The sequence below is a fragment of the Lineus longissimus genome, chromosome 6 (assembly GCF_910592395.1).
Source record: "Lineus longissimus chromosome 6, tnLinLong1.2, whole genome shotgun sequence".
NCBI classification, from domain to species: domain Eukaryota; kingdom Metazoa; phylum Nemertea; class Pilidiophora; order Heteronemertea; family Lineidae; genus Lineus; species Lineus longissimus.
This window is the reverse complement of record NC_088313.1, coordinates 4,352,001-4,364,554: the sequence shown is the minus strand read 5'-3', so window position 1 is coordinate 4,364,554 and position 12,554 is coordinate 4,352,001. Positions and strand designations below refer to the sequence as shown.

Sequence of the window (12,554 nt, the reverse complement as noted above, 5' to 3'; positions counted from 1 at the left end):
TTCAATATCATACTTACAGCGTCTTTGTGGGATTCGGGAGACATGGCTGCGGGTCCTGAGATCTGATTGAAGACAAATGAAGTTGGAGGTTCAGCTGGTACAACATGTTGAAAAGAACTATCGAGCCACACGACCATACGTGCTTAACTGTATTGTTTAATTTTGTTATGTTTGATCGTTCAATTAAAAATTCTGATTGAAACCCAGCGGATTGGAATCGACAACAAGTAGCCCGCCTCTCCGCTCGGCGTTTGAATAAAACAGGCTGTGCGTACTAGAGAAGCTAAATAAAATCATGTGCAATGCACGTCACATCGTTTTACATTCCACATGTAACATTGATACTGAGATGTAACATTAATTTTAAAACCCGTCATGTAAGAACGCCAGTTAACAGCTTATGCAGCCTGGTCATATCAAGTGTCAGTTTGTGATCAAAACAATAAGACTAGAGTTTGGGTAATGAAAAACTCGCGGCAATATTGTTCATTACTTGTTCTCTACTGACATTACCGGCAATAAAAAAGTAAATGATAACTAACCTCGACGTTCTTTCCAATAATACATGTTGTCAACGTGGACAGAACAGAAAAACATATCCTGATATGATATTGGATAAATTGGATTCATATCGTTATCTGTTACGATATTGGCCTCATACCCTTAACAGTTGTCATTGTAGTGGAGCAGAAAGCAATGAAACATGAGTACAGCTATTCAAATTACGATAAACACAATTCTTCTGGGTCAGCGTATCGAAAACACCGCCGAACATTTGTCTCTCCGGGATGCGCTGGTGAGCAGGGCGGCAGAGATCGAGGTTCGGCCATTACTCATTCCTCGAGGGTTGATATTGACTTGTGATGATATTGACTTGTACATGTCTCATCGGCCTTCAAGGTTAAGCAATTATTGGTTCGATTGATGTTTTCATCACCTTTGACATGGTTTAACATCGCAACAGGAATAATTGATTTTGGTGGTATTGTGTGGATAACTGCTCGGGAAGGAAGCGGCGAAGTTGCTCACAACTCGAACGATTGGGTCACATTTCTTTCTATCGGTGTGGATATAAGTGGGTTGGACCACCTTTTTTTGCCAGTGCTGTGATTTTCCATCTTCTGACAAACAATGTATTGTCGGTTAACAAGTTGTTTTATTGGTATTTTCAGTGGTTTTTTATCATGTTCGTCGGCGCAGTGGTTGGACATAATCTTACAATAAAACAAATTCTAATGTTTCTTCTAAAAAAATACACGATTCGTGACGGTGCCATTGCAACTACTCTTACTCAAACATCTCGGACGTTGTAAAGAAACCCGTTTGGGAAGGACGTTCTCTGTTCAGAAATCTTTGCAAAAATCTGTAGTCACAAGATTTGAACCCTGGGTTGCTTGCTGATTCATGGACTTGAGGCAGTTGCGTACACATGTAGTCAATGTGCTTAAACAGACATGAAAAATAATATCGTGCCGATCGAGCGAGAAGCTTGTGATCAAGTTGATTCCCAGTCAAATTAGCCGCGATTTTTCTGACTTAATTTCAGAAATGTACCCGCGGCTAAACAGCTTATCAGGCACGCATAATCCTATTAGATGGTAAGCAAGATTTAGTAGTGGACAAACGACTTGTGTCAGGATGTAAGCGAGACCATGAGTTATTGTAACGGGTACAATTTTATCTTGGCATCCTCATTGGAATCCCGTGGTCTAAATCAGTCAGGATAACTGCCAACAAGTGGTGTTGCCAAGTAAATTAAGAGCGTCTTTGGATCTTTATAGGTCTGGGGAGTGCTTTATGGACGCATGGGATTGGGTGCTTTCCGCAAATTTAATAGGCGATGTGATCTAACTGGTCACCGCTAAGTTGCTTTAAATACCTCTAAAACATCCCGCAGGGTGTGTTCACGGAGGGAATTGCGTTCAGGTACATGTAGTGGGGAACGAAAATTAAAAACTCTTTACGCAAATCCCCTATCAATTTTTGTATAACTTAATATCCATTCGCGAAATATACCATCATATTCGGAAATCGCCCCAGAGTTATTTATGGAAGTTTAAAAAGGCCACTTTTCATGTTTGGCCAAAAACCGTCTAAAGAATGATTATTTTGGTCATGAGATTGTACCGTGGTTGAAAAGTAGTCTTGGTCAGCATCTTTGACTTGCTTCGGGCGAAACTTCAAGAAGATTAGATAACCAATATAATGAAGATTATGATATCAGATCAGCTTGCCCATGACTCCGAGTAAGTCGTAATCAGCGATGCTGAGCAAGTATCTTTTGCATACTCAAATGACCCTGGCTTACCATTATGGTTGATTGCAATCCTTCTGAGGGCTATTTGTCGTACTCATTCGTTGCATTACCGAAATAACGAGGCCATGGTTCGATCAAGGTTAGGGCCTCTGGGAGGGATTAACTAATATCAGGCTTAAGGGGCAGCCACCACTAGCATGTCAGCTGGCAAAGATTGATTACAATGTGAATACCTAATTAGTAGTACACTATCCCCTGGCCTTATGCCTGTGAGAGGTTAGAATCTGTGTGTTACTTGTTAATCTGGCATGAAGTGATATGGTGTGTTTTGAAAACGCGCAAAAAGTGCATAGTCAGATAGGTTTCTCAAAATGCGCCATTACAGTTCATTACCACCGCGTAGTACCAACTCACCAGGATGCTGGTTTCGGTCATGGCGCGCGTCATACTAGATACTTAATAAAGCGTTAGGCTATGGTCGCCTGACTGGATAGGTTATAGATATTCATTACGTGCGTAACATAAGTGGACAATGTTCGATTATCAAAAAGAAATGACAGCGGTGTGACGGAGTTGCTATATTGGTTACATGGGGAAAGGATAGGAGTGACACCTGCTCCAGGTTCAAACGGAGTACCCACTTCCAGCGCCATCCAACGTAGATCTACGTCATTTTTCCGGCCAAAAATCCTCCCATCATCCGCTTTTTAGTTCTCAAAAGTCTTCAACGTTGAAACGATATAAACGCCATCTTCAGGGTGATGAAAGAATTGACTTAGTTGTAAAACAATTCTGACTTTGGGAGTTTCTTTTGGTGGTCAGGGTGTGCGGAACCCTGCATCAACAGCGCACAAGCGTCTGCAGTATGTTGCATACTGACCGAGGGAGGCATCACTAGTCAATGCGCAGTTCATCGGACCAATGTGATCTGGCATGACCAGATATTTTCCTCCAGGGAGACTGAAAGGCTAGCAAAATCATATTAGAAACGACAAAGTGCCGTGCTGGGGCGTCTGTGACGGTAGTGATGTTATTCTCAATATTTTTATGTCTTTAGTGCTACTACCTTGCTACCTTGCATTTGGATGATGTATTTTTTATATTACTCCTAATTCAACGATGCTCTTAGTCTCATCACTGATGAAAGTTCCCTATCTGGCGAAGAAGAACCGATGTTTTCGCCGTCGAGCTCTTCTTCAAGGACATATCGTCCGACGAATGGAACTAATACAGTGCGTGCACAATACTAACCCAATTGAGAAACTAGCGTCAACATTGCACTCAATTTGCTGATCATTTCAACAAGCTGAATGTCATCCGTAACGGCATAACAAGATGCCTCGCAAAGAACCAGGTTCTCAAATGATGATCCTGCGGATTTTTTGGATGAATGATAATGAACGTAGATCACTGCTATGGGAGCCAGGTGGCCATCTTGGATTTGGATCGGGCCCACAATCAGTAAGGTAACTCTCCGACCCCTGCCTATCATGGCACAGAAAATTCAAGCCAATTGGGCGACTCGGCCTGCAGTAACATTTAAGAATGCGAAATTCAAGATGGCAGCTTTACGGCCATGTCGGATTAAAGCAAGCGAAAATCTATATGGCACATCTTTCCCATCCTACCGCATCATCCTACGACTCTCTTTGCATTTACAGTCTACATTGCAAAATCCAAGATGGCCACCTAGTAATGCTGGGTATCGGGTCGAACCCAAAACCCACCTAACTCCATCATGCCACAAAACTGAAGCCCGTCGGGCCAAAAGCTATAAAAACTATCACAAGAATTCGAAAACGATATTGGCACAGCCTCTGGGAGAGATTACTGCGGCAGATGATATTTGCATCCTCAATAACCCTGACAAACCGATACAGATTACTGTGTTGTAGCCCTTCTGGGGGCAAAAGGCATGGATATTCATTAATCGTGGTCCAACAAGACTTGCATTTCGACAAAATGTAAGGCATCTTGGGAATAAGCAATGGCAAGCCGGCAGGGACATAACGCCGTCATCTCTGATGATTAGGTACGATTTATGTATAACAAATACATTTAACGACTCGTCGTCGAATCCAAGGCTCATCAAGAACGTTAATCATGAGAGTGCTCTGTGACATTTCGACTGGACCGAAGAAGTAATGCCTGTTCAAACGAATTTCTTTTGCTGCTTTCCGATTGAAGTAGGACCTATTGAACTATCAAGAATGAGTCGAGCTAAGGACCTTTGGTGTAATCGGGACTTCGTATGAGGTGTTTGATAATGTCGTTCTACCTTTTCCAAAATACCAGCATGACTATCCGTACATATAGCTAGCCGTAACTCAGTGAATGTGAACATTACTCCAGAATAAAATTAAGTCAATGCTCTATTGTGTCAATGATGTTACTTGTACTTGAGCTCCAAATGCTAGTTACTTCAGTAGGAGATGAGCACAAGTACTTGGCACAAGTAGTTAATTCAGTAGGAGATGAGTTCAAAATGCTCCTTTGTGTCAAAGACGTACTTCAGGACAAAATGATAGCAATGTCCTTTTTACTTAGTTTTGAGGTTTTTCGTGTGGTCAAGTAAAAATTCTCAAATAATTCTTCAGCAGTCCTACCTATCACTCATAAAAATATCAATTCACGTCAACGGCATTCCTGCAGGACTGATTCAGTTGAGAACCTTTGTTGGATGGTTTTATGATCTTCCCTGAATGTTCTCATAATGACATTATGGACTTTTTTTCTAATTGTTCTCTCAGGAGCTCTAGCTATCACTCATGAAAGTACTCTTTTGTGCCAACGAAGTTACGGAATTTCCCAATAGCATGATCATTAGAAACCCCTTAACAAGGATACGTCAGCTTTTTAGGTTTCATTTCAAGAAATGATTAATGGGTTAGAGAAATACAATAACGTGAACCTTTCTTTCGTGTCTGTAGTCATTAAGTTAATCTTCACAAAAGTACATCGTGTTATGATTGGATTAAACTCAGTGTTTACACATTTTTGGTCATGGTTTACCCGATAGAGATGCTGGAATGAATGTCAACATTGCATTTCATTTGCTCATTGCGGAGACAAATTGAATGTCGTGTCGAAGATATCAGGACGTTCCTGGCTTGAAACAAATTGAATTTGCCAGTGTCGTTTCTAGGTACCAGAACGTTAATTTGATGAAATGAAACAAACTAAATGTCGACGAAGACATCAGAATATTCCTGTAATGGTTAAGATGAGTTGAGTGTCATGTCTAAGTTATCAAAACATTTCTACAATGGTTTAAAACAAACCGATGTCCTGTCTAAGAAATCAGAACTTTTTTAATGATTAGACCAATGGGAAGTTTTATTTATTACCGTTTGGCGTTTTTCATCCACGAAATATACCCCATTGTATTGGCCTGCTAACTACTTGTGCCACCTTTTGGCAATATAGTTCCTCAAGTCATTGTCGTGTCAAAGTTATCAGAAACTTTGAAGCTTTGAAACAAATTGAATCCAGAATACAAAATGTTCATTTGATAGTTTGAAACAGATTAAATGTCGTGTCTAAGATATCAACGTTTCTTTCAATTCTTATGATGGGTTGAAAAAAAATGAATGTCTAAGATACCGTTTTTCATGATTTGTAACGTCAACCACATCTACATTAGATTTGTTCTCAGCCAAATTAAGTTGGTTAAAGGTGATACACAAGAGAGGGATCGGACTGCAGTATAAATCTGATTATTCTCTTTATACGCAGACCTGAAGGCAAGCGTGATTTCCTCCCACTTCGGTATCTGGATTTCGCGACCATATCCATTTTCTAGCTTGGCTAATCCTTGATTGCATTCGCGTTACATTGTCTCGTATTTACTCTCAATTTACGAATTTACTGGTCGAATATGATATTTGCCTAACACTCTAGCCTCTGATCGTTTGATTCTGATCATTGGCAAAGTAACACGAAGTAATCAAGCGAATGATGCTTAACAGTCGGTCATTAGTTCGTATTAATGTGTCTAGTCACATCAAAAGGCATTATGTCAAAGCTTTTGTGTGACTTGATATGGACACATCATTAATCAAAATTATTCATTGTGACTGTATGTACATGTACTCACGACTTTGTCAATTTTCTCATTTGAGGCTGTCATTGGACGAAATGACCTGGCCGTAGCCACAATAATAATTATTCACTGGTGTGACATGGCATCGATAAAGCATTAATCAAATGCGAGGTTGTTTGTGTCGTATGAACTTTTTCCCCTAATTTGCTTAGTTAACGTTATCGTTGGATACTTTGAGGGGTTTGTGGTCGAAGGTACCAATAACTGCTTCAACCTTTTTCTTCCGCGATCGAATTTTGTTGATGGCGTTGTAGGTTTAGTCTGCAGTAGTCCTATTTGGTGGTCATGATTAAGTTTACCTTGTTCTGCGGTTAACTCGAATCCCACAGCTCGTGAACATGCATTTGGTGATCGTAGGAGAGCACGTCAAACATTCTCGCACAATGAAAATAGCTGGAAGATCAAGACATGCACATCCCGCCTGGGAGGAGGAATACTCACTGGAGAAAATCACCTCCAAGTGCAGAGCGAATGCCGGAGAAGAAGAAGACATTACATGTACACGTCGGTCATGTTGATATTGAGGTTACAAAAAAGAAATGGTGTTGCTCTGGAGAAGCACATGTACACGTACTTAGAAGAAACATACGAATGTACGATATTTGCTGTTTCCACGCAATAAATATCCTTTTTCGGATATTTCAAAAGAGAGAAGACAACTGAGAAAAATGTTGCTGCATCTTTTCTTCATAAATATTTGATGTGCATTTTTCCTTGTATTTTCCAGGTGAACGGCATTATCAAGCTTGTCCATGGTGTAACACAATGCACGGAACAACGTCAGGAGAAGAAGGCGAACAACCAAGTCCCGCTAGTTTGTCTCCCTCCAGCCTACCGCAGCTTGAGGATGCTAACGCCACGTCAGAGGAGGACTATGCCTACTACACGGACGGGTCAGAACAACCTAGCGAAGACCCTATGTACTATTCCGTCTCTTATACGTATCCGGATACAGAAAACTTCACTTACTTTAACTTGACTGATCAATACTTCTTGAACGATTCGTTTTGCTGTGGGAACGATTCATTCAATGGGACGTTCAACGGAACGGATTTTATAAGCCCGCCAAGTCCGTATTTCGATTGGGAGATTGCTTTGATCTCTATCACGACTGTTCCGATCATTTTCTCCATCGTTTTTGGGAATACGTTAGTGTGTATCGCCATTGCCACGGACCGAAATTTAAAGTCTGTCCAAAACTGGTTCATCGCTTCTTTAGCTATTTCAGATTTGTTACTTGGTCTCCTTGTTATGCCGCTTTCTCTTGCCAACGAATTAATGGGTTACTGGATTTTTGGGAATATATTGTGTGATCTTTGGCTTGCCGCAGATGTCTTACTATGCACCGCTTCCATTTTAAATCTCTGCATGATTAGCCTCGATAGGTACTGGTCAATCACCCAGGCTATCAACTATGTTAGAAAACGGACGCCAAAGCGCGCTGCCTTTATGGTGGCCATTGTTTGGGCCTCATCCGCCATGGTTTGCCTCCCGCCTCTGATTGGCTGGAAGACAGCACGTGATACTTCGCGCTACCCACTGTGTTTTATCAGTGAGGAAATAGGGTATGTAGTGTATTCTTGTATGGGATCGTTCTATATTCCTCTCATAGTCATGGTCGTGGTCTACTTCCGCATATACTTGGCAGCAAAAGCCAGGGCACATCGAAACATTAAGAAGAAAACAAAACCGCCTGATACGGAGAAGAATAACAAGGAAAAATCAACAACAAGTTTTAGTACGTCTAGCCCGCCAAAAACGGACCAAAAAATGTCGCCCAATCTGAGCGTCATTCATCAGGAAAAAGAGACGACTAGTTCCGAAAAACATGAGAATTTTTCTGATTCTGAATATTCCAATGCTGATTATCCTCAGGATAAGCTACAGAAGAATATAAAATTTGATAACGTTGTGAAATCTTCCGATGAAAAGTGTAAATTGTTATCTGAAGAGACGGATTCTTCCGTTAAAGTTGGCGCTCAAGAAGTGATCGCCAACAAGAATTTATTCAAAGGGGGGAAAGCTTACAATTCGGACGATACTGATTCAACTTCAGACTTTCCAGTGCCTAATCTGAGACAAAATGGATTCAGAAAAGTGACTAAGGATAATAATGCAGCATATTCTGCGGAAGAGAACAAGAGGTTACTCCAGGATTCTGATTCGCAGGCCGATTCTATGAAATCTTCCTCAAAACTAGCCCAATGTCGGCTCCACAATGACAGTGGCGCCACTCTTCCTGAGTCGGAGACGACGTGTACTACAGACGAGGATATGAAAAATCACATCGCAGGAGAATCCGAGAGCATCAAGGAAACAACCAAACTCAAAAATCTATCAACAATTCTAAATCCCAACAAATTGCAAAAAGACAGTAATAGGGAGTCTCAGAGGCAACTTTCATATAAGCGGCAACGAAGCGATGCGGAAAAACAGAAACGCAGGATAGCCCGCGCGAAGGAGCGGCGTGCGACCATAGTGTTGGGCATAATAATGGCGGCATTCATAATCTGTTGGTTCCCATTTTTTACCTTGTATGTAATAGCTACTATATTCAGCTTACATCTCCAGGAGGAGGTTTTCAAATTCTTCTTCTGGCTTGGCTATTGTAATTCTGCACTCAACCCAGTTATTTACACCATTTTTAATCGAGATTTCAAAATGGCTTTCCATAAGATTTTGTGCAAACCATTCAACCGCCGGTGAATCTCCTCTACGAAACAGAATGACAATACATAAGGTAGAATGGAGTATTTGTAGCCCCCGGTTTATTCATAACCCCTGCAATTGTTTGATGCATGAGAACATCAATCGATATCATAGGCAAGGGCTACAATTAAACCGGGGCTACAAATACCCCATTCTACCTTACAACCAGACAACGTCGGCAATCAGTTTCGATGATTACTATTTATTTCACTGAACAAGCGTAGCAAATGACGTGATTAACACTTTCACTACCAAGTATAACGAGCGCTGATAATATCAAGCACGTAAAAGGTATCATGGCCGCAACGTAAAAAAAACCTCGAACTTATTAACTAAGGTAACGCTAAGGCAAACATTACATGTATATTCGTATCGATTCTTTCCACGTATTTTCCAATCATTAAAACAAGTTCGTCGGCCTCCTTAGCAGTAAAGCTAATGCAGATCCCCGATAGACGAGTGGTTGGCCGAGCAAGCTATTTCATTACATAATAAGTTTAATATCCCATCATGTGTCGCTTCTGTCCACTGCAGTTTGATCGACGGATAGTGTTTAAAAAAATATCGGGCTAAATCTTATCGATATTTACGCGGTTTTACACACGTTGATAGTACAAATTTTGAACTTACTTCGAGCATTAAAATACGCGTATTTGTGCTTTCTTGCGCAAGACTATGTTTATGTCGGCTCAGTTCGTCTAAGGAGCTACGCGTTGATCAAGTTGCGCCTGACAAGACGGAGAAGGTACTGACATGACAGACATGGGATGATCAACGGGTGCGTTGCTTGATCGGGCTACGATTAGCCACGACTGAATCTTAACCTTACTGCCATCAACTGATGAAAATCGCTGCCCCTGGGTCGGTACTAATGAGTTTCTCTTTTTGGATGTCTTAAAGCACGTCTGAAGATCGATTATTCATGTCAAAGCCCCCCTGGTCTGTATCTTCACATCGCGTATGATTAAGCCTGAACACCAGCAGGGAAATCGGTGCGAGATGATGCTCTGCATATATTATTTGCTGCTCAGTCTTTGTATTATCTGTCGTTTGAATATTCATTGCGAGGAATTGCAGAACATTTGCGTAAAATTTCTGAAACCATTCTTTTAACTACAATTGTGTCGAAAGCAATGTGGGGATCCGCTTTCCGAAGTATACAATTCGACGAGCAAACATGTTGGAAAAAATCTCAAAGGTCAACATTATGTTAACAGTTCTTGGTCAGTTCCTGCCCTTGTCTAATTCCGATTTTGTCTATCTTGATACGCTTAGTGTGCAGTCTCAACGCTTGGCTTATACTGTTGTCTGACCATTTCTTACACTCAAGCTAGCCTTCTGTCTAATCACAAGGTTTACTACATTTACATGTAAGGTAAATATTTAATTCGTTTCCTTCTGCAATCCGAGAAAGAAAGCGCCCGCTTTATAGGTAAGCAAACTACCTCGGGGATTTTAGACAGAAAGTTAATTGCAAAATAGATACCAGCTTTAACATAAGTAGGAGAGAAACTCGTAACTTCTATATTTATCTGAGTGAGTATCAATCGCTCTGCTGCTGTCTGGTGTGTGTCGCGTGTCTGAATATTGTATGAATGTCAGAATGTTGAAGGTGATTGATACGAAAATAATGATATCCAATTTTTCGTGGCGACATTTCCGTCCACATTAGCCGTCGACGTACATCGTTTTGAAGAAAATAACCACAGTTGACATTAAATCTTCAAATAAAACAGGCTATCATAATCATAGAAAGCACGCAATATTCTCGTTTCGTTATCTTTTTCCACGCCACAATGGCCAGGCTGCAAACTAAGTGTGTGTTTTTCTCGAACTCTCCTTTTAAGTCAAATGAACATGGCTTATGGGATGACAAAAAAAACGTCGGGGATTTAGTCAACTTGATAACATTGTGATGGACTAATTCTGTCAGAATATCGTGCAAAATGCAATGTAAAAATTGAATGAATCGGGCATTGGTTGTCCGCCATCACGAAATAGACTTTCCGAACTTTAGTTCACGGATGGCATTACTAAGTTTTGTTACATGTAAAACAATGTAAAACATGTAAAACATGTAAAACAATTTTCTGCTATAGTAATGAACGTTACGCTGTACTGAATGGTTGCGTGGTACTTCATTAAATAATATCTCGAAAAATTAGACAAAAACAGATCGATTGAACACATAGCAGATAAGTGACCTTGTAGCTTTTCCTAATAGGCAGATTTCGCAATCCGTGTCAATGATGAAGGTAAACTATGTGGCATTATCAAATCATATGCTACTTTTGTGATTCCTTTACGCGACAGTGGTAAGTCATATTTAATACTTAGTGTTACGAGGAATTTGTGAAATTCTTTAAAAAGTCGTCGATGAAATATATTGGCTGCTTCGTCGTACTCTTTCGTTCGTAGCGCTCAAAGGGAATTTCGCACAGGAGCGCTTTAGCTTACTTTCTACTTTTTCTCGGGGGACGGGGGGGGGAATGCACATTCATATTTTCTAATTTTATAAGTCCGGCGCACATTAATTATCCTGATCCGCCCTGATGAACATGTGAACAATAGCGCCCGCAGTAGGCTTCCATTCAAACACTCGTGTAAGATTTGATTGCTTTGATACGGACTGAGGTCTGCGATGGCCATTGTATTCATCGTAAGGAAATCACATTATTACCGGTTGCAAAACCTGCCCATTATTAAGTCTCACCACGAAACGTTGCAACATGTTAGGATGATTTTTTCTCCAAAGATACAGATGTCAATGTCTTGTTCGTCGCCGTAATCTTGTACGGTCTCGATATAGCCCTTCTGCATCACTCGCAATCGATGCGGCGTCAAGTGGGGATGTTGCTCCGGCAAATGAATGAGTGCATGCGTATCGGTCTGAATTGAGCCGTGAAAGAAATTGGCATGAAAGTGTGATTTCCGGACATTTCGTTCTAAGTATACAAATTTCTGTAGTAAACAAGAGACTTATACTTGTACATCGAATTAAGTCTACTCAGAGTGAAAATATATGGAGGTGAATGTTGATCTGGTTGGTGCGAATGCTGTTGTTGAGAACATTTATTCTATTCACTTTACATCTAATCGAACTAATATTGCCGTCTTAAGCTAAATAAAATATTGTGTGTTCACCATATTCTTAGAATCCTAGTCGAGGCTAATTTCCTTCGTCTTGAATGCACCGGGAACTAGCTAGTAGAGGCATCAGGAGGAAAACTAGACTATCGGTGACAATACGCTATGACCACAGCTTTCACATTTGCTCCAGCCCGGTAAAACGAGTCGGAAGTCGCCAAAAAACCTGCTGGAAATTGTTACGGGATGTGCGGTTAATGTCTTCCTGGGTTTACCCTATGGTTACCCTGGACGAACCTGGGTTACAATAAGGATCCTTATTGTTACCCATCTTAGATAGCGTCTCTTTAGATACCTGCGTCGGAGGTTTGTATGCGGTACGTCCGCGAGATAACTCAA

At 40.8% G+C, this 12,554-nt stretch overlaps 1 protein-coding gene across 2 annotated transcripts in view; it reads left to right on the top strand.

Moving 5' to 3' along the window:
* Positions 1–11,138, top strand: part of LOC135489702 (alpha-2C adrenergic receptor-like) — a 145,440-nt gene extending 134,302 nt beyond the window's left edge. For both annotated transcript variants that reach the window (XM_064775194.1, XM_064775193.1), the window contains exon 4: positions 7,087–11,138. In XM_064775194.1, coding sequence (XP_064631264.1) covers positions 7,125–9,065 — 1,941 coding nt within the window. In that variant the 5' untranslated portion in view covers positions 7,087–7,124 and the 3' untranslated portion in view covers positions 9,066–11,138. The remainder of the gene's footprint in view (positions 1–7,086) is intronic.
* Positions 11,139–12,554: the final 1,416 nt, after the last annotated feature.